This window comes from Mobula birostris, chromosome 19, assembly GCF_030028105.1.
Source record: "Mobula birostris isolate sMobBir1 chromosome 19, sMobBir1.hap1, whole genome shotgun sequence".
Taxonomy (NCBI): domain Eukaryota; kingdom Metazoa; phylum Chordata; class Chondrichthyes; order Myliobatiformes; family Myliobatidae; genus Mobula; species Mobula birostris.
In genome coordinates this window covers 27,725,056-27,752,427 of record NC_092388.1, presented here as the reverse complement: position 1 = coordinate 27,752,427, position 27,372 = coordinate 27,725,056, and the positions used below count along the sequence as shown (strand labels likewise).

The 27,372-nt window shown below is 40.3% G+C and overlaps 1 protein-coding gene across 3 annotated transcripts in view; it reads right to left on the bottom strand.

The window, feature by feature from the left end:
* Positions 1-27,372, bottom strand: part of LOC140212487 (cadherin-12-like) — a 309,387-nt gene that overhangs the window by 23,417 nt on the left and 258,598 nt on the right. For all 3 annotated transcript variants that reach the window (XM_072283351.1, XM_072283353.1, XM_072283354.1), the window contains one exon: positions 9,021-9,142. In XM_072283351.1, the coding sequence (XP_072139452.1) occupies positions 9,021-9,142 (122 nt within the window). The remainder of the gene's footprint in view (positions 1-9,020; positions 9,143-27,372) is intronic.

Below are 27,372 nucleotides of genomic sequence, written 5' to 3'. Positions count from 1 at the left end.
TGATTCCAGGATTGAATGGTGTGTCATATGAAAAGCATAGAAACATAGAAAATAGGTGCAGGAGTAGGCCATTCCGCCCTTCGAGCCTGCACCGCCATTCTGTATGATCATGGCTGATCATCCAACTCAGAACCCTGTACCAGCCTTCCCTCCATACCCCCTGATCCCCTTAGCCACAAGGGCCATATCTAACTCGCTCTTAAATATAGCCAATGAACTGGCCTCAACTGTTTCCTGTGGCAGAGAATTCCACAGATTCACCACTCTCTGTGTGAAGAAGTTTTTCCTCATCTCGGTCTTAAAAGGCTTCCCCTTTATCCTCAAACTGTGACCCCTCGTTCTGGACTTCCCCAACATCGGGAACAATCTTCCTGCATATAGCCTTCCCAACCCCTTTAGGATTTTATACGTTTCAATAAGATCCCCCCTCAATCTTCTAAATTCCAACGAGTATAAGCCTAGCATCTGATGGCTCTGGGCCTGTCGTCACTAGAATTCAGAAGAATGAGGGGATAACCTAATTGAAAGCTATTGAAAGGTGACAGGCCTTAATAAAGTAGATGTGGAGAGGTTTTTTCCTATGCTGTATGAGTCTAAGACCTGAGAACACAGCCTCAGAAGAGAGGGACTGCCTTTAAGAAAGGAGATGAGAAGGAATTTCTTTCCCCAGAGAGTGGTGAATCTGTAGAATTCTTTGCCATTGGCAGTTTTGGAGGCCACATATTTATGTATATTTAAGGCAGAGGTTGATAGATTCTTGATTGGTCAGGGCATGAAGAAATACAGGGAAAAGGCTGGAGATTGGGACTCGGAGGAAAATTGGATCAGGCATGATGAAATGGCAGACAGGCTCGATGGACGAAATGGCCTAATTCTGTTTCTATATCTTGTGGTGTCATGGTCTTATGTAGCCAAGGAACTGGGAGGGACAGGAAGCATTAACAGGTGGCATGCAACAAGTTGAAGCAGGTTTAGTGTAAGTTGAATTAAATCTTATCCCATTAGAGTGATTTGCTAATTGTAACTCTGGTTTTGATGTTACTGAAGGACACTTAGTCTGTGAGCACTTGTCACCAATGCTCATTTTTGTTTTACCGGTACTGCCAGATAAGAATAATTGTCCTTCAGTTTAATGCACAAATATAATTGAGCATGGCAGTGTATCCTCATCAAAATACAGATCAAAGGGAATGAAAGGAAAAATTCTCAGCTATCTGACAATAAAGAAACTTGTTTTTGTTTTTCTCTTATGCATAATGGAAAGCTTTCCACATAGCTAGATGAATGAAATTCCAACTATACTCTGAAGGTTCAGCATCTTCCAGCATAGAGCAGCCTGGTTAATTGACAATCTATCCACTACTCTTAAGTGGTCATTCCTTTCACCTGTGTACATCTTCTGCAAAGTTAACTGTAGTAACCTAAATCCTCCTCCTCAAAGTTTCTTCAAAACCACCAAAAAACAGTACCTCTGCAACCTAGAAGAATCATGGGAATTCAGTTTCCACTTTCTAAACCTATATTCCCCAACACAATGCATATTATTTTGATATGGAAGTATCTCACTGAATCTAAATGCTGGAGCTCTGCACACATAGTACTATTAAATTTCATTCATTTGAAGGTCTATAGTGGTTCACAAAGATAGCTCACCACCACCCTTTCAAGTGTGATTCCGAAAAGACATAAACTTGCCTATGCTAGTAGAGTACCCACTTCCACTCACTTATCCTTGCTGAACAAATGAAAACAGCCATTGTTAACACACTTGACATACTGTATTTCTCTTCAGTTACTAAAAGAAACTAATTGGTCATTGTTTAAATCATGAATATACATTTTCTTTTATTTCCTGGATCTTCTCGTTGAGTCCAGTGCATTGTCAGATATGATGGCAAAGTACTCCATCTCTACAAATACTTTGCATTCCATTTTATTGAGCAGTAGGCACTACTTCTATTTTATCTTTCCACTGTGGGAAAAGACTATCTATCTAATCGATCTGCCTCTCTTAACATTATAAATTTCTATTGGGTTACCCCTCAGTCTCTGAGGCTCCCGAAAAAACAGTCCAAGTGTATCCAACCTAATAGATATACCTAATAGATTCCAATCCGGCCAAATCCTAGTAAACCTTTTCTTCACCCTCTCAAAAGACTGTACATCCTTCTTATCATTATGGATAGCTCTTTTATAATGGTCTGTAGAGGAAAAGTACCCTGGATTACCATCATTGACTACAAAACGTGTACACTGGATGACACATGCAGATTTAAGAGGGTGGTGAAGTAGTTTGGATTATCACCCAGTGCTCCCGGAGGAAGGTCCCTGTGTTCAAATGATCTCTCTCTCCCTTGATGCTGTCTGAGGGTGGTGCCGGAGTCCGGGGTCTTGGGCAAGGTTTAATCAGCACAGTTTGTGGATTGGACTCTTTAGTTCATGTTATAATATGTTTTTGGTCTCTGATCATTCCTTTTCTTATTGCTATTTTGTGTGATTTTGATCAGGGCAGCTTGCAGATAATGAATGACACAGAGCTAGATTGAACTAAACTTGTACACAAATCACAAAAGGTTAGTTTACAGGTGCAGCAGGCTATGAAGAAGGCAAATAGGATGTTGACCTTCATTGCTAGAAGGATTGAATTTAAGAGCGAGGTTATGCTGCAACTGTACAGAGTACTGGTGAGGCCGCACCTGGAGTACTGCGTGCATTTCTGGTCTCCTTACTTGAGGAAGGATATACTGGCTTTGGAAGGGGTGCAGAGGAGGTTCACCAGGTTGATTCCAGAGATGAGGGGGTTAGACTATGAGGAGAGATTGAGTCGCCTGGGACTGTACTCGCTGGAATTCAGAAGAATGAGAGGAGATCTTATAGAAATATATAAAATTATGAAAGAGACAGATAAGATAGAGGCAGGAAAGTTGTTTCCACTGATAGGTGAGACTAGGAGTAGGGCCCATTGCCTTAAGATTCGGTGGAGTAGATTTAGGGTGGAGATGAGGAGGAACTGTTTTTACCAGAGGGTGGTGAATCTGTGGAATTCTCTGCCCAATGAAGCAGTGGAGGCTTCCTCAGTAAATATAATTATGTCAAGTTTAGATAGATTTTTGCAGAGTAGGGGAATTAAGGGTTATGGGGAAAAGGCAGGTAGGTAGAGATGAGTCTATGGCCAGATCAGCCATGATCATATTGAATGCCAGAGGGGGCTCGATGGGCAAGATGGCCTACTCCTGCTCCTATTTCTTATGTTCGTATAAACTTAAGAATTCGGGTGAACCAAATATGCCTGGACTCTTTTGATGACTTTTGTGGATTAGTGTTTTTTGATTGTTTTTTATTGCTGTTCATGTGTTTTTTTTTATGGTGTGTGGGGGAGGTTGATGTTTTTCTTTGAATGGGATCCATGTTTTTTTTTTGCTTTGTGGATGTCTGTGGGAAGATGACTCTCAGAGTTGTATACTGCATATAGTGATATTAAATGTACCTTGAATCTTTGAATCTTTGAACTACAGGGAACTGTATTGTAGGTAACCATCACTGGAGAAGGATGTTATTCTGCATTACAGTCAAAGGAGAGGAACATTACTCTGCATTACCCGAACTGGAGAGGAATGTTACTTTGGATTACCATCCGTCATTATAGATTAAAGATGGATGTAAAAACAGGAAATACTGGGAATGCTTAGCTAGTAAGGCTGTATCTGTAGAAGAGAAACAGAATTAATGATCCAGGTCTTTCAACTTGAAAAGTTAACTCTAACTTTTCTTTCGTCAGATGCAACCTAACCTGCTGAGTAATTCCAGCATTTATTTTGTTTATATTTCAGATTGCCAGCATCTGTAGATGTTTTGGTTTTCATTGCCATCATCAAATGTTGGCACATCAATCATTTGTATTGCAGGTAACTCTCAAAATAAAGCTTGTATTTATCGAAATATTGAATAACTATACTGAAAGTGTTAAGCAACATTTAAAGTATACCGGAAGAACTCAGCAGGTCACAGAGAGGAATAAACAGTCAACATTTTGGGTTGAGACCCTTCATCAGGGTAAGAGCTCTGAAAAGGAACTTTTGGGGAGGGGCAGGAGTAGAAGCTGGCAGGTGACGGGTAAAGCCAGATCAGTGGGAAGGTGTGTGGGTGGGGGAGAATGAAGGGAGAAGCTGGGAGGTGATAGGTAGAAAAAGTTAAGGGCGGAAGAAGAACGACGGGAGAGGAAAGCGGACCATGGGAAAAAGGGAAGGAGGAGGGGCACTTGAGGGAAGTGACAGGCAGTTGAGGAGAAGAGAGAGGTCAGAGAAGACAGGGGTCAGAGGGGAGCCAGTATAGGGAATGGAATAAGAGTGAAAGGGGAAGGAGAAATATCACTGAAAGCTAGAGAAATCAATGTTCATGCTGTTGGCAAAATATGGGAGTGGATGTCAATGGGACAGTGGGGAGAATAAGTGGAATTAGTGTGGGATTACTGGTGCTTGATAGTCAATGCTGACTCATTGGACAAAAGGGCCTCTTTCTGTAGTGCCTGCTGCCATACCATAGACAGTTGTAATAGTACTCTAAATTTCTGTATACTAAATCTGTGGAACTGGTTTTCCAGATATGACTCACAATGCCTTTAAAAGGAATAATGGAAGGTTTGCCATATTGCCACCCAGGAATGTATGAAAATAGGATGATGACAATCACATGACAGGCAGATGTAATAAATATCTGAGCAGGCAGATATATATTCAGCTTTTTTGCTGACATGTAGGAGGTAAACAGTGGCTTCTGAGTCACTGAACCTTATGATGGTGAAGGAGCTTATAAGCATAATGCTGAAGAAATGGCAGAAATGTAGCTGTATATTTTATAAAATGCTGTGTTGTGCACCATGTTTCACTTGAAGTGCTCCAGGCATCCGCCAATGTAGCTATCAAGGCTCGCACTTGTCAGTTGCCTGGCAACAAGCTACTTCCTATTCTCCAGTCTCAACGCAAGCGTGAGTGAAAACAAATGTCCATTTTTCTTGCATTTTTGTTAATCTCCCACTATGAGTTATTGCTGGAGATCGGGAACCTCTAGCAAAATTTCCAGGTTCAGTTTACTAAGTGTAAAACTGTAAGAAAGAAACCTATTTGACAATTGAATATTTAACTATTACAGTCCTTCAGTAATATCCTGTGTACATTATTAAGCATGATATATACTTACATCATCATTTTTATCAATCTATTGACAAATTACCTTCTGTAAAACACTCTCTTGCCAAGTATGATAATGCCCAAATAATCTTTAAGAGAAAGGATAACATCAAATTCAAGGGATTGAACACATGTCTGGATATTTCCTTTTCTGTGAAATATTGCTCTGTTGAGAGTAAAAGAATCATAGCAGCACACTAAATACAAGTGTGCATCTAGCAGGGGGTTCCAACCCTTTTATGCCGTAAATCCCCAATATTAACCATGGACCACAGGTTGAAAAACTCTCATCCATAGTAATCCCATTTACTACCCTACCATGCTTTGGCAATCCAAGTGCTAACAGGCTGCTTTTTAACTCTTGTGAGAGTATCTGCCCCCACTGCCTTTGCAGGCCTTGTATTCCATATTAAAAGTACCTTCTGGGTGAAAAAAAATTAATCTCTTTTCAGGACCCTTTTAGACTTCTTGCTGCTCACCTTAACTCTCTTGTCTTTAAACACCGCTGTCATTTGAAATAGCTTCTTACTAACAGCCTTATTTGCACCTTCTGCAATTTTGTGTCAGGATCCACCAAAGCCTTGTCTCTCCAAAGAAAATAAACTCAGCCTATCTAGTTTCATAACTGAAGTATTTCATCTCATAAAATATCATGGTGAATATCTTTACCCTTTTCAGGCCATTATCTCCTATAGTCAGGCGATAAGATCAGCACACAATATTCAGATCGCAGCCTGAACAACATTTTATAAAGTTGTACCAACACCTCCCCACTCTTCTTTTTTTATTATTAATTTTTTATTGCAACACCAACAAATTACATTCAATACAACCATTTGCCAATTATATTTTGACTGTTTAACCCAGCCATCCCCCAACCTTCATCATCATCCCCCCTCCACCCCTCTCTCCCCATCCCTCTCACCTCCCCACTCTTCTGCCTTACATCTCAATTAATGAAGTTAAGTAAGTTTATGCCTTCTTCACCACCTATTTACCTGTACTGCCACCAACTGTGATCTTCGAACTTGCACTCCAAAGTTCTTTTGCTCCTTAATATTTCCTGAGCCCTATCATTGATAATGTGCACCCTAGCTTTATTAGACAACCCCATACCAGCATCTCACACTTATCAGACTTAAATTACATCTGTCATTTCCCTGTTTAGCTTTCTGGCCGATTGAAATATCAATCTGTAGCCTTGGAAGATACTCATCATTATTGGCTCTGGTACTATTTATTTCTCATCTTTAGCATTTCAGTCTTCAGGAGTTCAACATCCCTCTGCCAAAAAGAATCTTTTTTTAACTATTTTTCAAGGACTCTTGCAAGCCGAAGACAATTGAAAGTTCATTGCTCCTGACGTCACTAAACATTGCGGGAGCAATATCACTTGTTACTGGAACATTTATCGTGAGGAATTAAGGGGATATAATTCTCCATGGCAATTTCACTCAGTATGGGCTGGACTAGAGAGCTGTGATCTTTGATAATGTCAGCATATATGGAGCATAAAGTTTTTTTTTCGGCATCTCACTACTCAGGAAAGGAATATTACTCGTGCTTCAAGTGACTATTTCTCTTTTTGGTAGAAGTGCAGTTTTGTTTTTCTCTGTAAGAATTCAACAGTGCATGGTATTTAGTCTTGGAAGGAAGCATTTAAAATCAATTTTATTTGTTGGTGAAACTTACTTCGGTGCATATTGAGGCACATTGAAGCATTAAGTTCTTCAAGACCTCAACTACAAGACCCGAGGAGAAACTGGAGCATGCATTAGTGAGTACTGGAAAGATCAGGCTTTCCTTAATCAGGGTGAAAAATAATCACTAAATCTGAAAGAACTATAAATAAAATTAAATATACAATATATTTTCTGCATCAAAATAACTCCTAGTGAGTTAGAATAGATTGCATTTAATGTGTATACTGAAATAATGATTTATAATGGCTGCACACCTTTACAACACAGATGATAATCCTTACTCTGACTTCACAGTTGTTAAAAGTAACCTGAAAAGAATTATGTAAGGGCAGACAATAGGAAGCACACATTTTTATCAGCCTAGATCGCCATCTAGTGTTAGGGGTTACAATCCATCGTGACGAAGGGTCTCGGCCTGAAACATCGACGGCACCTCTTCCTACAGATGCTGCCTGGTCTGCTGCGTTCACCAGCAACTTTGAAGTGTGTTGCTTGAATTTCCAGCATCTGCAGAGTTCCTGTTGTTTACAATCTGTCCTGAAGTCCCTTTTCTGGAGATGTAACAATGGATCCGATTTGCCACCTGGGTCTTTCTAATCTAGGTACATTTGGAGGTACGTTATTTATTTCCCCTATGTACAAATAATTAGATACATACACCAAAGGCAGAGCAGACAAGCTGTATTGCTTTCACTCATTATCCAGAAGCTTTCATCAATTACGGCAATGCCCATGTCACAAAAAATAACACAACCGTTAGATATTTGAACCTAACATTCATATCATAAAAGTTAAGGTGAGATGTATAACAATGATGTGACTTAGCTAGGCAGCAGGTGATCAGATCAAAATTAGTGCTATCTAACATTAATATTTAGTACATGTATTTATGAAATATCAAAGTGACCAAACATGAATTGAAGTGAAATGAAATTAATTTGTCTGATGATCCAGTACAATGCAAGCATAAATTTGCACAGCAAACTATATTTTAATCTAGCTGTCAAAAGAGGCTGGTTATAGATATCAGAGCAACTTCTTTTAAATTCATAGTGGTCATTGGCATTATAATCTGGGTAGCATCAGTGCACTGCAGGTATGACAGCAGAATTTGAATTAAAACTTCAGGGAATGCTGTATAGTATTATGATGGCTACATGAAATGGGGAGGAGGATGCAAAAGTGTACAGTTGTTATATACTGGGACAGTTAAACAAGAATTGTGGAATTGCTCATTACATAATTTTAACAAACTGATTTCATCTGTGGTACAGATGGTTGGCTAGAAAAAGTGGCAGAATAGTCTTCAGAGAAGAATGAACACATGCACTATCCACTCACAGAAGCTTTCCTCTCCCTTCAGTAAGAGTTTGCCCACACATCCCATCCTCTTTACCGCCACTATGGCCAACAATATTCATTTGGGAGTGGGAGTGTGAGTGTGAGGTCAGAATTGCTGGTGGAATTTTGCTTATACTGATCTTTCTTCCAAAGTGTTTAAATCCTTCTTTCTCACTAACTCACTCTTTTGCCACTAACTCTATCTTCTGGGTCAGAGACGATGGACAGAGGAGTCAGCAGCTCCTGCTGACTGGAATTAGCATTTGGGCAATGAGATTAGCAAGGAAAATGTGACTGCTAATAATGCTCTTCCCATTCCCTCTGTCAATTGCTCACATTTTACACACCCCGACCCTACCTTCCTCCCTCACTGTTTCATAAGTTGACATGGCCTGATATGGTGCCACATGTGACTGCAGACGTAAGACTCTGAAGCAAAATAAGAAACTACTGAAAGAACTCAAGCAGCATCTGTGGGAAATCCATTGCCTCTATAGATGCTGCTTGGCCTATTGAGTTCTTCCATCATTTAGGTTTGGCCTTATGCGGTGCTGCTTATTAGCACATTATCCTAAAATTTCCTTGAATCTGTACACATAGATGAAGTATGAAAGCAATTCTACTTGCATTGTTTTCTGCCATGCTCTTATTGAACCGATCTGTACTCAAAGTTTAAGAAGCAGTAGCACCCAGGTAATTCTTAACTATGTCTTATTTATTGCCTGGACTCCTTAACAAACTATGACATGTTTAAGTTTTTGTTTCTCCCCCAACACCATTGATACTGTACCTGACCAGACTTGGCATTTTCACACATCATGGTCTCATAAGGCACTGAGAATTCTGGTGCATATTCATTAACGTCTAAAACCTGAATGGTCACAGGGACTTTGCTGACTAACCCAGGGTTGCCTGTAAAACAAAAGAAATTTCATGAAAAGGCAACAGCAGCAACAATAATCAATCGATATGAACTGTACAGAAGTGAACTTACTTTCTGTCAATTAGCTGCCAGTTCAGAATCAGAATCAGGTTTAATATCACTGGGATATGTCGTGAAATTTGTTGTCTTTGCGACAGCAGTACAATACAATACATAATAACAAAAAAGAATACATAAATTACAGCAAGTATATATATATATTAAATAGCTAAATTAAATAAGAAGTGCAAAAATAGAAATATAAAAATAGTGAGGTAGTGTTCATGGTTTTAATGACCATTCAGAAATCAGATGGCAGAGGGGAAGAAGCTGTTCCTGAATCATTGAGTGTATGCCTTCAGGCTCCTGTACCTCCTGCTTGATGGTAACAATGAGAACAAGGCATGACCTGGGTGATAGGGGTTCTAAATGATGGATGCCACCTTTCTGAGGCACCGCCCCTTGAGGATGCCCTGGATACTACGGAGGCCAGTGCTCATGATGGAGCTGACTAAGTTCACAACTCTCTGCAGCTTATTTCAATCCTGTGCAGTAGCCACCCCATACTAGACTGTGGTGTAGCGAGTTAGAATGCTCTCCACGGTACACCTGTACAAACTTGCAAGTGTCTTTGGTGACATACCAAATCTCCTCAAAGTCCATATGAAGTATAGCTGTGGATGTGCCGACTTTGTAGCTGAATCAATATGTTGGGACCAGGTTAGATCCTCAGAGATATTGACACCCAGGAACTTGAAATTGCTCACTCTTTCTACTTCTGATCCATCTAAGAGGACTCGTGTGTGTTCCCTCATCCTTCAATACAGCATTATTTTTTTTAATTTCGTAAATTCACAATAAGACATGGCGTGTCTAATGAAAACATTCAAGATTTTCTGTAAAACAGCTTGTTTGCATTAAATGAAAAACTGTGTCCAACTAAAGCTTTAAACGTTGATAAGGAATCATTTTAAATTGTATGGCGATTTCATGTACTATTTTAGATATGGGAAATTGCATATTAGTTCAGCTGAACGATGTGGTAAGAGAACTTCTGTATTCCCTTTGGCAATATTTTTGCATTGTGAAATGGTAAGTTTGAGATTTACTTCAAATTAGCAGAATTGATGTCATTCAGTTGACCTATTATAGGCGTTATACTATCAATCTGCTGGGGTAAAACTGTATCTTTTCAGTTTGTAATTGGGGACATGGGTTGGCATTTTGACAGACGTTATTTGAAATGTATTTAAATGTAAATACATATGCAAATGTATTTGAATAACGATGCACCTTATCTAGGCAATCAAAAAGAACTATTCATTCAGTATCTCTTTAATATATGGGAAAACATTAACTGTAAACTAGCGATGAATGTTGATGTCTCTGAGGTTAGGTTATCTCAGTGTAATCTGAAGAAACTGGTGCTGAGTATGCTGATATTCTTCATTAAAAAGAGGAAAAGTGGCTGAACAGGGGCAAAATCATACCACTATTGGCAGAGATTGCTTTTAAATGATGAATGAAAGACAGGCCTCAGGTCTGTAGCTTCCTGTCAACACAGACACTCAGTGGCCACTTTATTAGGTACACCTCTACACCAGCTCATGAATGCAAATATCTGAGGAGCCAATCATGTGGCAGCAACTCAATGCGTAAAACATGCAGACTGGGTTAAGAGGTTCATTTGTTGTTCAGACCAAACTTCAGAATGGGGAAGAAATGTGATCTATGTGAACTTAACTGTGGAATGATTGCCGGTGCCTGACAGGGTGGTTTGAGGGTTTGAGTAATTCAGGGACTCCCGATGTTCTGGGATTTTCATACACAACAGTCTCTAAAATTTACAGAGAGTGGTGCAAAAATATACCATGAGTGGCAGTTCTGTGGGTGAAGACACCTTGTTAATGAAAGAGGTCAGAGGAGAATGGCGAAACCCGTTCTAGCTGACAGAAAGATGACAGTTACTCAAATAATGACATATTGCAAGAGTGGTGTGCAGAAGAGCATCTCTGAACACACAACACATTGAACCTTCGAGTGGACGGCAGCTAAATAAGACCACAAACTAAGATTGCACTGGCGAGATTGCATGGCGACTCTTTACAGTCAGCCAGCAAAACTATTAACAATCCTACTAAATATAAATTTTCAGTACTAAGATCACTGCAATCAGCGACCTATGATTTCACACTAGGAGGAATGCTTTAGAATCATCTGTATGGCCTGGCTTTTTTGTGGTGTCCTGAAATATTTGGTGAACTCTACTCCCAAGAATACTGGCATGGCCACAGCAGACGTTGCTGTAGTAGTCTTGGGGCCGGACTGAATCTTCGGGCCAGATTAAAACGGGGTGGGGGGGACAGGGGGCCTGGACTCAAAAGTGGATAATAAATTGATGTTTGGCTAACTTAAGTGCTGAGCCAGATTAAACAGATTAAGGCATTGAGGCTGAAGGAGGAGGATGGACTGGTGTTCAGCTGACTGCTCTGAGAGGCTTTACTTGCTTCAGCACTGAATTGACTCTACAGCCGCAGCCAGCAGCCATCTGCATTTGCCTCAGCACTGAACCTGGCTCTGTGGCTGTGGCTTGCAGCCTTTGGGCTCCTGGACTGGCTACAGTGCCAAACCTTGCTCTGTTGTTGTGGCCTGCAGCCTTTGGGCTCCTGAGCCAATTGCTCCACTGAACTGGCTACGTGGCAATGGATTTACATTTGTTAACTCAGCAGTTCATGTTCTGTGAATTGTTTGTTTTTTCATTGCTTGCACAATTTGTTCTTTCTTTTAGCACATTAGGTATATGATTGTCTTTGTGCTGTGGGGTTTTTCATGAACTCTATTGTGTTTCTTTATTTTGTGGCTGCCTGCAAGAAGATGAATCTCAAGGCTGTATATGGTATACTGTACATACTTTTGATCTTTGAACATACACTTAGTGGCTACTTTATTTGGTTCATGAGGTAGCTAGTACAGTAGCCAGTGAGTGTGTATAAACACAATAATCACACACACACACACACACACACACACACATAAATAGATGCTAAGTAGCTTTGCAGTCTTGTTTACAGTTTTAACCTTAGTGCCTATCTTTATTATCTAAGTATTCAATCAGGAAGGGTAAGACAAAGGAACACATACCAATCCTCATAGAGGGATCAGAAGTGGACAGAGTGAGCAGTTTTAAGTTCCTGGGTGTCAAGATCTTTGAGGACATAATCTAGTCTCAACATATCGATGTAGTTATAAAGAAGACAAGACAGTGACTATACTTCATTGGGAGTTTCAAGAGATTTGGTATGTCAACAAAAACACTCAAAACAGTCTATAGATGTTCCATGGAGAGCATTCTGACAGGCTGCATTACTGTCTGCTGTGGGTTTGCACAGGACTGAAGGAAGCTGCCGAGGGTTGTAAGTTTAGTCGGCTCCACCTTGGGTACTAGCCTACTAAGTACCCAGGACATCTTCAAGGAGCAGTATCTCAGAAAGGCAGCATCCATTATTAAAGACCTCCAGCACCCAGGGCATGCCCTTTTCTCATTGTTACCATCAAGTAGGAGATACAGAAGCCTGAAGGCACACACTCAGCGATTCAGGAACAGCTTCTTCCCCTCTGCCATCCGATTCCTAAATGGACATTGAACCCATGAACACTACCTCACTTTTTAAATATATGTTATTTCTCTTTTTGCACAAGTTTTAATCTATTCAAATTACATATAGTGTAATTGATTTACTTATTTATTTATTTTTACTTTTGTTTTCTTCTATATTATGTATTGCATTGAATTGCTGCTGCTAAGTTAGCAAATGTCACGACACATGCCAGTGATAATAAACCTGATTCTGAATTTGTGGCTGACTTCTTGAACAAGCTCTTTGTCTCAAGAATGAACACAAATTGTCATATCTTCAACTTTAACAAAGTAAGCGGTCTCATTTTCTGTAAGTATATATTTTTAGTACCAAATGGTGACTCAGACTCCATTCTTAGTTGTGAGGAATATTTAATATTTACTTGAGCAGAGATTTGTAGAGACTTGTAAAAAATGAAGCTACTTGTTGTTCTGTGTTCATTCAACATAGAAGAAATTAATTTCTCTTTGATTTTATTGATTTGCAGTGATCTAAGTCTCTCAGAATGAGGGAGACTGTTTAATTTCTGCAAAGCTGTCTTGCTGATGAAGAAAAGTTTCTGAAAATAAAAAAGGAAATAGTAACAGAGCTTCCTACCCCTTTTGCCCTTGAATACATTTTTCTTCACGATTTTTCTCTACTGAGTCAAATATGCACTACTGGTTTGCTGTTGAAAATCATGAAGCTGTAATATACACATAGTGGCCATTTCATTAGGTACACCTGTACACCTGCTCATTAATGCAACTATCTAGTCAGCCGATCATGTGGTAACAAATCGATGCACTGAAGCATACAGATATGGTGAAGAGGTTCAGCTGTTGTTCAGAATGGGGAAGAAATTTGATCTAAGTGACAACAGCTCTAAAGTTTACAGAGAATGATGCAAAAAAAAATTTGTGAGCAGCATTTCTGTGGGGAAAAAAACACCGTAATGAGAGAAGTCAGAGGAGAATAGCCAGACTGGTTCAAGCTGACAGGAAGGCGACAGTAACTCAAATAACTCCATGTTACAAATGGTGTGCAGAATAGTATCTCTGAATGCCAAACATATCGAACCTTGAAGTGGATGGGCTACAGCAGCAAAAGTCCATGAACATATACTTAGTGGCCACTTTATTAGGTACAAGAGGTACCTAATAAAGTGACCATTGAGTATATACTGATTTCAATATGGGCTCTAAGAAGTAGCACAATATGTCTTATTAATTTTGAGGAAGCATCCTCGGGTGAATTAAATAGTTTTATTTTAAATCTTGACATAGTGATTTTTAAAAAAAGTAATTAGGTACTGGGTATCAAAAACTGTAGTTGATTTATAAGACTACTAAAGCTATAAAATTAATTTTGAACAAAATTTTGTGATCAGACATCTGTAAACGCCTGGTGCAGTTCTCTTAACTTGAACTAAGGGATCTTGATATAAATCTTAACGTGTTAAACTGTTCATAATCTCTCTATGTTTTCATGCCCTGGAATAGAAACATGAGTATCTATAAAACAAGGTTCATAACTGGGTACTAGAAGTAATTTAGATTTGAAGACTGGCCCTACTGACATAAAAATAACTTGGACATCACTACTCCAATATGCCACTCTACAATGTTTTGTCATCTATTTCAATCTTACTAATTGCTTTAAATTTTCTCTGTTCTGCTAAAATGCATTTTTAGTTGCAAAGTTAGCTCTGAACATGTGGTGTGTGTGTGTGTGTGTGTGTGTGTGTGTGTGTGTGTGTGTGTGTGTGTGTGTATGCACACGTACATGTGTTAAACAGAGTTAATCTCTACCATTAGCAGCACAACTTCTCAAGTTCCCCAACCATATCGCAGCCACCACCCTGCGACCAGACATTGTCCTTGTGTCTGAGTCTACTAAGCAAGTGCTGCTGCTGGAGCTGACAATCCCATGGGAAGATCGCTTGGAAGAGGCCTTTGAAAGGAAGCTCTCCAAGTACTTAGGACTGGTCAGCAACTGTCAGCAGGTTGGATGGAGAGCGAGGTGTCTCCGAGTGGAGGTTGGTTGTAGGGTATTCGCAACCTGTTCCTTAGCTAGGACCTTCAGTATTTTGGGCATCGAGGGAGAGAGGCAGAGGAGAGCCATCCGCAGTACCACCGATACGGCAGAGAAGGCCTCAAGATGGCTGTGGCACCAAAGAGGGGAGCCATGGAGTCATAAGTAGCTAGCCATCTGGACACAAGCTGGAGTCTGAACAGCCCCGGCTGGGTCACCTGGAGGAGGGTGTATGATGTTGAAAGACCCGAAACACCCGATGATTTCAGGAACATCACTGAAGATGTGTCCAGAGGCATCAGTAGATGTATGTACACAACAGAAAACTTTAAAGACTTTAGCCTTGCTGAGCCACTTCACTTCAAATTATCCCTTCATCCTTTAATGTCATGTGTATTCAGTCAGTGAATTAACCACCCCCATTGCTTTCATACAGTTTTTATATGCAAATTTCACATTTACAAATCAATATTTTTCCAATAAGCTTCATAATTAATGTATCCATTCCAACCACTGCTTCTCAGTTTGTTTTATTAATTGAATAAAAAAGAATGCAGACATGGGAATTAATCTGCAATTTTGTACGGCTACTCTCACATCATTGAACTGTTTGCATTGTACACCAGTCATCTAAAAGCTCTCTGGTTGGAAGTAATGGTTTGTGACCTTTCTTTACCAGTGCACGTCAAACTACCGTTTTTTTGCCATAGGTGCTGTAGAGTGTATCTTGCAATATAAATGGGGTGAATTCAACTGCCATATTGTACTGTAGAAATGATTCTACTTGTTTCTCTAATATAAATGGATTCTTAAATAAGTTCATGGCAACAAAAGAAAAGCAGGCTGTGGTGATAACCTGTCTTTCACTCATAAATTGAAAGCAACAGCTAAGCTTTCTTCCATTTATGACTGCATGATGTTCTTCCTGACAATATGCATCAGAAACTGCCTAGGAGATCTATTGTTAAGAATATGAAACAGCGGCAGCCTTAGTGAATCCATTAAAAAGATAAAATCAGAAGTAGTACTGAGATAAGAAAATACCAATGCTAATGAAAGCACCCTGTTGATCCACCTTATTTCTTCACTGCTTGCTTTAGTCTACAATTCCCCACTTGGAGACATTTCCCTGTGTGAACAAACTTTCAAACTTCTCTGCAATGACTTCAGTAAGTAAGCACCACACAATCAGATTCCAACAGGGGAGATGGAAATCAACAGCCAGTGACATTAAAATACTGCTGATTGCACCCTCCGTATTCCTCTAAGTTTGTATGAATTTGCTGTGAATATGGAGAAGATATCCCTATGACTCTGCTCAGTTGAAAATGCCAGACAATACTGGTCTATTTTTCCATTTGAAATGTTGTAATTAGACATTCTTTCACGCAAAATGCAAAATTGACTTGTTCAGCATGTCATTTAGAAAGAAGATTTATACTTTTGTGTGAGGAAAAAATACCACATTTTTAAACACAAGAGGTATTGCAGGTGCTGGATATCCAGAGCAATACACACAATGTGCTGGATGAGCTCAGCAGGTCAGGTAGTATGTGCGGATGGGAATAAACAGTTGACATTTCGAGCTGAAACTGTCATCATGACTGGAACGGAAGGGGAAAGGACTCAGAATGAGAAGGGCGGGGGAAGGGTGGAAGGAGTACAGGGTGGAATGCCATCAGTGAAACAAGGGGTGTGCGAAGTGGAAGAGATGCATGTTGACGGTGGAGAAAGGGAAGCCCTTTTCTTTGAAAAGGAAAGATATCTCAGTTGTTCAGCAATGAAAAGCTTCATCATAAGAACAGATACGGCGAAGATGGAGAAACTGAGAACAGGGGATGACAATTTTTACAAGTGACAGAATGGGAAGAAGTATAGTCAAGATAGCTGTGAGAGCCAGTAGGTTTATAAAAGATATCAGTTGAAAGACTGTCTCCAAAGATGGAGACAGAAAGATTGAGAAAGGGGAGAGAAGTGTCAGAAATGGACCAAGTAAATTTGAGGGCTGGGTGGAAGTTGGGGGCAAAGTTGATGAAATTGATGAGCTCAGCATGGGTGCAGGAAGCAGCACCAATGCAGTCGACGACATTGTACAGGAAGATTTAGGGAGCGATACCTGTGTAGGCTTAGAACATGGGCTGTTCCACGTAGACAATGAAAAGGCAGGCATAGCTGGGACCCATGCGAGTGCCCATGCCTACACTTTGGGTTTGAAGAAAGTGGAAGGAGCTGAAAGAGACATTGCTGAGGGTGATGACCAATTCTGCCAGCTGGTTGTGGAGGGGAACTGTTTGGGTCTGTTGTCCAGAAAGAGGTGGAGAGCGTTAAGGCCTTTCTAATGAGGGATGGCGGTGTATAGGGACTGGACATCCACAATGAAAATGAGACGATCAGGGCCAGGGAACTTAAAGTCATTGCAGAGGTTGAGAGCATGTGAAGTGTCACAGATGTAGGTAGGGAGGGACTGAATCAAAGTGGATAAAATAGGTGAGGTATACAGACACATTCTTTGTTTCCTTTATTTATTATTTTTTCATGGAAATAATGCCAGTATTTACTGTCCATCCCTAATTGATGCCTACTGGAATTTTTCAGGGGGCAGAGAAGCATCAATGTAATCAATCTAATCGAATCTAATGTCCAATGGTGTGGACAAAAAAAAAAGCCAAAAGCCAGATATGATTAAGTTGACTGAGTAGTGGACTCAGCCTAATGTATCATGGTCACATCCCTCCCCACCCTTGATAGAACCTGCAGGAGATGCTGCCTCAAGAAGGCAACATCCATCATCAAAGACCTCCACCATGCTACCTCCGTGCACCTATCACCAAGCAGGAGGTACAGAAGCCTGAAGTCGCAGTTTCTTGAGGAAACCCAAAAAACCTTAATCATTACAGTTTGATCGTTTTGCATTAAAATAGACCATTATGCTCGTTCTTGTTAAATTTGTTTACAATTTATGTTAAACTCATGTTTTTCCAGCAAATGTTGCTTATCTAACCCCGTGATGCTGCTTCAAATAAGTTTTCCATTGCATCTGGGCACACATGTACTCATGCATATGACAATAAACTCAAACTTGACTTTTATTCAAGAAATCAGACATTGTGCAGATGGTAGAATCAAATCCAGTCAATAATCCTACCTCCCACTAGATGGAGAACTGCACAATGGTGTCAAAAAGAAATATGTTAAACTGAAACAAGCAGCAAATGAGCCGCCTAAGAACAGAATAGATGACTGAGTGTTCTGTTAAAAAAAGTGGCTCTACTAGACTTTGGAGCATTGACCTTTATTCAAGCATGTAATTAGTAGCCTAGCATCATATTATTATCTTATTTATCTTATAGCATTCCCTACATCTCAGTATATTCCACCTCAAAGGCCTGGCTACAGATATAGTGTACAGAAATCTTCATTCCCTTTTAGTTAGATCACTTCAACAGTGGTCACAAACTGCAAACACTCAAAGCCATTTCTGTTCCTGAGGCACTGACTTTTGCTAAAATATCTTTAGCAAAGTTTGCTCCTGCATTTAAGACTATAACACATAGGAGCAGAGTTAGGCGATTTGGCGTATCGAGTAAATACTTATTTATCTATCTATTTATTTATTTGTCTGTTAGTTCATTTATTTGTTGAGATACAACAGACAACAGGCCCTTCTAACCCTCTGATTTGTGCTGGCCAACAATTCCTGGATTTAGTCCTAGCCTAATCACAGGACAATTATGGTACGGTACTTTGCTGTCCCAGTATATGGAACAAACATAAAGATTTCCCTTGTTTGTTACAACTTTATGATATTTTTCTCTATAATAACTGAATGATGGAAATAATTCATTGTTCCCCAAGGAGCAGCTGGATCCTCAGAGGACGTAGCAAATATTGGGTATTTGCTCAAGAATCAGAGAAAGAAATAACTTCTAAAATTTCTTTACAACCAATGATGCTCTCGATTTTAAGTATAGTCACTGTTAAAATGGAGAAATGGCAACAGCAATGTTCACACCAAGCACCCATAAACAATAATGTGAAGATAACCATGTCTTTTCTTTTAATGACATTGATCAATGAATAAATATCTGCTTCCTTGTTTTTCACATCTATCTAACTTATATCTATCTAAGAGAACAGAGAAAGCCTTACCCAAATGAAGCTCCTGAGTTTTGCCCACACCCCCAAATGTTATTCTTTTCTAATCCTGAAGAAGGCATTTTATTGGAGTACTACGCAGACGCAGTAGAAGCGTTTTCGCACAAGTCTGGCAAAGAGCTTTAAAAACCCAGTCTCTATAAAAGAGGGGTACTATTTAGCTGAGGGGTCATGGTCAGAGTGGTAAGTCTTTGGCTCAGTGGGGCTTTGGAGAGAACAGATGGAGGCAAGGTAAGCAGGTAGGTTCATTTCTTATTTCTTATTTTGTTTATCTTATTTAACCCTTGAGTGAATAGGAGTCAGTGTTCTGTTCTGGGTATCAGATGTGGGATTTCCAGGAGACTACCAGCCACCCAATGGCCACATTGAGATGCAGCTCCTTAGCATCCGTGTTAAGGAACTAGGGCTGGAGCTCAATGATCTTCGGCTCGTTACGGAAAATGAAGAGGTGATAGACAGGAGCTACAGGGAGGTAGTCACCCCATGGCTACAGGAGACTGATAAATGGGTGACTGTCAGGAGAGGAAATGGAGAACATTAGATAGTGGAGAGCACCCCAGTGGCTGTACCCCTCACCAATAAGTGCACCATTTTGAGTACTGTTGGGAGGGATGACCTACCCAGGGGAAGTATCAGCATTCGTGCCTCTGGTACTGAGTCTGTCCCTGTGGCTCAGAAGGGTAGGGAACTGAAGAGGAAGGTAGCAGTAATAGGGCACTCTATAGTTAAGGGAGCAGATAGGTGATTCTATGGATTCTATGGAAAGAAACACGTATGGTAGTTTGCCTCTCAGGTGCCAGGTCCGTGATGTTTCTGAACACATCCACGATATCCTGAAAAGGGAGGGTGAGCAGTCAGAAGTCATGGTATATATAGGTACCAACGACACAGGTAGAAAAAAGGAGTGGGTCCTGAAAACAGAATACAGGGAGTTAGGAAGGAAGCTGAGAAGCAGGACCTCTAGGGTAGTAATCTTGGGATTGCTGCCTGTACTATGCGACAGTGAGGATAGGAAAAGAATGAAGTGACAGATAAGTGTGTGGCAGGGAGCAGGGATTCAGATTTCTGGATAATTCTGACCTCTTCTAGGGCAGTTATAGCCTGTACAAGAGGGATAGGTAGCACTTGAATCTGAGGGGGTCCAATATTTTAGCCGGCAGGGTTACTAAAGCTGTTGGGAGTGGTTTAAACTAATATGGCAGGGGGATGGGGATCAATATGATAGAGCTGAAGATGAGCCAGCAGGTTTACTAGTGGACGATGGATGTAATTGAATGTAAGGAAGGTTAAACCAATGATTGGGTACATCATTGCAGACAGTGCAAAGAGTTAAATTGTACCACAAAAGCAAAATTCAAAAGGGCAAAGAATGCAGGATTGAAGTTGTTTTATTTAAACGTATGTAGCATTCGGAATAAGGTGGATGAACTCGTGGCGCAATTAGAGATTGGGCAGTCTGATGTTGTGGACATCACTGAGTCGTGACTGAAAGAAGGTCATAGTTGGGAGCTTAACATCAAAGAATATACATTGTATCAAAATGTCTGGCAGGAAGCTCAAGACAGTGCTGTGGCCCTGTTGGTAAGAGATGGATTTATATCTTTAGAAAGAGGCAACATGGGGTCAGAGAATGCTAAATCTTTGCGGGTGGAATTAAGAAACTGAAGGGGTTAAAGAACCATTATGGGAATCATATATAGGCCTCCAAATAGTAGCCAAGATGTGGGGTTGAGATTGCAAAGGGAGCTGGAAAAGACATGTAATAAGAGTAATGTCACAAGTGTAAGGGGGGACTTCAATATGCGAGGGGATTGGAAAATTAGGTTGGTGTCAGATCGCGAGAGAGGGATTTTGTTGAATGCAACTTGTTTTCAAGCCTACTAGGAGAAAAGCTATCTTTGAGTCGGTGTTGTGTAATAACCTTATAAGGGAGCTTAACATAAAGGAACCCTTAAGAGGCAGATGTCGTAACATGATTGAATTCATACTGGAACTTGAGAGGGAGAAACACAAGTCACTTGTATTAGTACCGCAATGGGAATTACAGAGGCATGTGAGAAGAGCTTAGAGGAGCTTGCCCAGGTGGATTGAAGGGGAATACTGGCAGGGATGATGGCAGAGCAAAGATGGCTGAAGTTTCTGGGAATAGATCACAAGGCACAGGATAGATATACCCCACAGAGGAAGAAGTTCTCAAATTGTGCCTGACAAGGGAAGTTAAGGACTCCATAAAAGCCAAGGAAAGTGCATATACTGTAGCAAAAGTGAGTGGGAAGTTGGATGACCTGTAAGCTTTTAAAATCCAGCAAAAGTCAACTAAAGAAGCTATAAGAAGTGATGAAATATGAGGCAAACTAGCCAATAATATAAAGTAGGATACTAAAAGTTTGTTTTCAGTTATATAAAGAGTAAAAGGGAGGTGAGTACTGATATTGGACTACTGGAACATGATGCTAGTGAGGTAGTAATAGGGGACAAAGAAAGGGCAGTCGAACTTAATGGGTACTTTGTATCTGTCTTCACTGTTGAAGACACTAGCAGTGTGTCAGAGGTCCATGAGTGTCATGGAACAGGAATCAGTGCCATTGCTATTACAAAAGAAAAAACGTCAGGCAAGCTCAAAGGTCTTAAGGTAGTTAAGTCACCTGGATCAGATGGACTACATCCTGAGAGAGGTTGCTGAAGAGATAATGGATGCATTCGTCATGATCTTTAAGAAACATTTGATTCTGGCATGGTCCCAGAGGAGTGGAAAATCACAAATGTCACTCTACTCTTTAAGTAGGGAGGAAGGCAAAAGAAAGGAAATTACAGGCCAGTTAGCCTAGCCTCAGTGGTTGAGAAAGTGTTGGAGTCTATAATTAAGGATGAAGTTTCGGAGAGACTCAGCCAGAAAGTCATGAGGCATGGGATTAGTGGAACCTTGGCTGTTTGGATAAAAAATTGGCTTACAGGAAGAAAGAACAGGGTTGAAGTGGAAGGAAAGTATTCTGCATGGAGTTTGGTGACTAGTGAAGTGCCGCAAGGATCTATCCTGGGGCCCCTGCTCTTTGTGATTTTTATAAATGACCTGGATAAACAAGCGGAAGGATGGGTGAGTAAGTTTGCGGATGACATGAAGATTGGAGGAGTTGTGGTTAGAGCTGTAGGTTGTCAAAGGTTACATGAGCATATAGACAAGATGCAGATTTGGGCAGGAAAGTGGCAGATGGAGTTCCATCCGGATAAGTGTGAGGTGATGCATTTTGGAAGGACAAACCAGAAGGCTGAGTACAGGGTTAATAGTCCGTTACTTAAGAGTGTGGACAAACAGAGGGACCTTGGGGTTCAAATCTATACATCCCTCAAGGTTGCTGCACAGGTTGATAGGATATTTAAGAAGGCCTATGGGATGCTAGGCTTTCCATAGGGAGATTGAGTTCAAGAGTAGAGAGGTCATGTTGCAACTCTACAAACCTCTGGTGAGACCACACTTAGAGTATTGTGTTCAGTTCTGATCACCTAATTATGGGAAGGATGTGGAAGCTATTGAAAGGGTGCAGAGGAGATTTACCAGGATGTTGCCTGGATTGGAAAACAAGTCTTATGAGGCAAGGTTAGCAGAGCTGGGACTTTTCTCTTTGGAGCGTAGAAGGATGAGAGGAGACTTGATAGGGGTCTACAAGATTATGAGAGGCATAGCTAGGATGGATAGCCAGGACCTGTTTCCCAGGGCACAAATAGCAAACACCAGAGGGCATATATACAAAGTTAAGGGAGGGAAGTTTATGGGAGACATCAGGGGTAAGTTTTCTACACAGAGGGTTGTGGGTGCCTGGAATGACTTGCCAGGAATGGTGGTGGAGGCTAAAATATTAGGGGTATTTAAGAGCCTCTTGGAAAGGCACATGGATGAAAGAAAAATAGAGGGTTACGGGGTAGTGTGGGTTTAGTACTTTTTTTTAAGGATATATGGGTTGGCACAACATCGTGGGCCGCAGGGCCTGTACTGTGCTGTAGTTTTCTAGTGTCTAGTGTCTAATTGATGGGTTTGTGGCAAAGTTTACGAATGATAGGAAGATAGGTGGAGAGGTAGGTAGTGCTGACGAAGCAATGCAATTGCAGCAGGACTTAGACAAGTTGGAAGAATGAGCAAAAAATTGGCAGATGGAATACAGTTTTGGGAAATGTATGATACTGCACTTTGGGAAAAGGAACAATAGTGCAGACTATTATCTAAATAGGGAGAAAATTCAAACATAAAAGATGCAGAGGGACTTAGGAGTCCTCGTGCAAGACTCCCAGAAGATTTACAGGTTGAATCTGTGGTAAAAATGGAAAATGCAATGTTGGCATTTATTTCAAGGAGAATAGAATATAAAAGAAAGGAGAAAATACTGAGGCGTTATAAGACACTAGTCGGGCAGCACTTGGAGTATTATCAATAGTTTTGGGCCCAATATTTCAGAAAGGATGTGTTGTCATTGGAGAGAGTCCAGAGGAGGTTCACGAGGATGATTCCAGACATGAAGCAGTTAACAGGTGAGGAGGGTTTGGCAGCTGTACTCACTGGAATTTAAAATGTTACTGAATGTCGAAAGGACTAGATAGGGTGGATATGGAGAGGATGTTTCCTATGGTGGGAATATCCAGAACTAGAGTGCATAGCTTTAAAATTGACGGATGACCTTTTAGAACAGAGGTAAGGAGGAAATTTTTCAACCAGAGATTGGTGGATCTGTGGAATGCTCTGCTACAGACTGTGATGGAGGCCAAGTCCATGGGTATATTTGGTGCAGAAGTTGATAGTTTCCTGATTGGTCAGGGCATCAAAGGATATGGTGAGAAGGCAGGTGTATGGAGTATCCGGGATCAGCCATGGTGGAATGGCAGAGCAGACTTGATGGTCTGAGTGGCCTAATTCTACTCCGATGTCTCAGCTTGAAACGTCGACTGCTTATTTATTTCCATTGATGCTGTGTGACCTGCTGAGCTCCTCCAGCATTGTGTATGTGTTACTCCTGAGTACAGCAACAAGTTAACTGAGATTTATGGGTTCACAACTCCAGTATGAAATAGAACTCTTCACATTGCACTCTAAGGCGAGAGCGCCATCAACTGACCAGACTGAAGAATTCAGCTCACAGAAATGTGAAGTAATCAGAGCATACATACTCCGAGAAAGGAGCACTGACCATAATGTCCAAATTTAATTATATGTCAGGTAGAGCAGCTGAAAAAAGAGAGACAGCATGTGGCTAAGCATTAGCATATCTAATGGTTGCCAAAGGTATCACTGCACTGTAAACACTTTAACCACTTTTTTATAATGCTGTTTAATTCTAAATGCTTGCTGGTATTCATGTAGTTATGGACATTTTATTCCATTTCTGTACTTTAACCTCTATCTTACTTTCATATAATTCTTTACTCTTAGAATTATTTTATATCATTTGTCACACCAACACACCACAGTAAGTTCCTAGTAAATGTAAGAATATATTGAATAAACTTTACACTTGATTTTCAATGCCAAATGTATTGTCAGATGGTAATTGAAAGGTAACATATTCACAGTTTACTAAGACTAAAGTGGACAAGATTTAACATTAAGTGGTAAGTTTCTTAAAATCGCAAAAGTATAATATTTGCATCATTCAAGGAACTACAAAGGTGAACCAGGTAGCAAGATAATAGGAAAGGAATATTGTCACAATATGGCTCACATTGGATATCAGTGAACAGAATCATAGAGCGATGCAACATGGAGATCAGCCCCTCTGGCCACTGAGTCTGCACTGATCTTAATCAACCACAGTCTTACACTAATCTTATCCCAATCTATTTCATTCTATCCACTTTCCCATCAACTAATCAATTACCCCACCCCAGAATCACTTCCGCATTTGGAGAAATTTATAGTGACCCATTATCCTTGCAACCAGTGTGTTTTTAGGGAATGAGAGGAAAACTATAACACTCAGAGGAAGTTGACATTTTCACAGACAGAATGTGGAAATTTTGCCTGTGACTATGTTGCTGAAGTTGTGAAACAGAAGCTCTGCTAGGTGTGTCACTGTGCAACATCAACAGACCCCCACCTTACTTTAGAGCTACTGTGGCATTTAAATGCAATATGTTATGAACGTCAGTAACCTCTCCCACAGTGAATTCTGGCCCATTAATATATTTTAAGCCAGTGCTGAATATCTTGAATGTAACCATTAATACTCAAATTATAATGATTGTGTTGTGCATTTAATATTTCAGTAATATTTGAGAAACATTATATTTATATTGTTTGATTAAGTACTTTTTGTTGTTTAAATAATTCAGTATGGGTTATATGTAAAAATACGTGCATGGCATACTTCACACTGTTGCATTACAAAATACAGCAGAGGAGACAAGGTATTTTTTAAATGAACCTACGATGAGAACCCACCTGTTGAAGCACAGCAAGATAATAGAGTTAAAAAAATGCGTAGTGAGAAATGGTTGAGTGGGGGGAGAAAAGCAGTGCAGCACATTTTTTAATCTTTGCATGGGGAGGAAGATAGTTGACAGAAATAAAAGCAGAAAACGGACAAATTCACAGATTCATAAACAGAAAGTACCGGTGATGATAACCGTAAGCAGAAATAGCTGACTACACCGAAAAGACAGATGCATTTATGCATACTAAGCTAAGTGAGCAGTATTTTGAAGCAAATGGAATAGCCAATGAGAATGAAATATCAGTTTTGTTGAGTGCATTGGATTTAAAGCATTACAGTTTGCTTAGAGGTTTAACGTGTCCAAACAAACCAGCCAAACTGAGCTTTGCTGATATTATGAAAGTAATTGCTGGGGGGCGGGGGGAAACTGTATTCAATGCCGGTTGGCACTTCCATTATATCCTGGATAATGGTAGTGGACTACCTGACTGACAGACCACAGTATGTTCAGCTTCAGAGCTGTGTGTCAGATATGGCTATGCGCAGCACTGAGGCCCCACAGGGGATCGCATTGGCTCCCTTCCTGCTTAACCTATATAACTCAGACCTCAGGTACAACACTGAGTCATGTCACCTGCAAAAATTCTTTGATAACTCAGCAATAGTTGGGTATACACAGGGAGGGTGGGAGGATGAATACAGGGCTCTGGTGGAGGTGCAAACTGAGCCATCTGCAGCTCAACATCAGTAAGACAAAGGAGACAGTGATGGACCTTAGGAAGACTAAGCCTGCACTGCTTTCTGTTACTATTGATGGTGAGGACGTGGATGTGGTGAGAATCTACAAGTACCTGGGGGTGCAGCTGAATGACAGACTTGAGTGGAGCACCAACACAGGGGCTGTGTATAAGAAGGACCAGAGTCACCTCTACTTCCTAAGGAGACTGATATCTTTTGGTGTATGTAGGCCTCTCCTTCACATATTCTACCAGTCTGTTGTCGCTAGTACGATCTTCTATGCAATGGTGTGCTGGGGTAATGGCATCAGCATGAGTGATGCCAACAGGCTCAATAAACTGATTAGAAAGGCTGGCTTTATTATAGGCTTCAAACTGGACACACTGGAGGTTGTTGTAGAACAAAGCACTCTACAGAAAATCCTAGCAGTTCTGGACAATGTTCTCACCCTCTGCATGCCGACTTGGCTGAACAGAGGAACACTTTTAGTAAAAGACTAAAACAATTGCACTGCTCCAAAGAGTGCTATATGAGATCATTCTTACCCTTATAAAATAGGCTCCATAATGAGTCAACCAATAGCCAGGGAAGTGAAGACCCCCTCCTGTTAGACTGTTTGAAGTAACTTTTTTTTTATTCTTTCTAACTTCTCTTTTAATACGTGTACTTGAATATCTGTGCACTTGTAATGCTGCTGTAATTTTCTTTGGGATCAATAAAGTATCTATCTATTTAAAGCAAGAACATTTAGAACTGAAGCCACTGTTGATTGCAGAATGTTTTAAGTTTCATAAGTGAATTCAAAAGGAAGAGTACTGGAATATAACTTACATTTAAAAGAGCAGCTGAAATAGTTGCATCAGTGTAATCTGCAGACAGACACATAATTGAGTTGCAGTCACAAATGAACATGAGCATGAACAAAAGTGTAACGTCCAAACAGAAACCAGCCTGGCCAAATAAATTGTGTTATCGTTGTGGTAGGAAGTCACATACACCTGAGCTATGCAAATTTAAAGCAGAAATTTGCAGAAAATGAAACAAAGTAGGACACATACAAAGAGCATGCCAGGCAGACAAAAGTAAATGGACTGCACAGTGAAGAGAAAAAGCTAAAAATTCAAGTTACATTTTCAAGAACAGTACTAATCTGCATACTTTTGATAACAATCTGATAATGATGAGAGAGGCACAGGACTGGGTAGTATTGAATTTTAAAATGTGAAAATCAGCAATAGATGAGCAATATGGCTTATACCA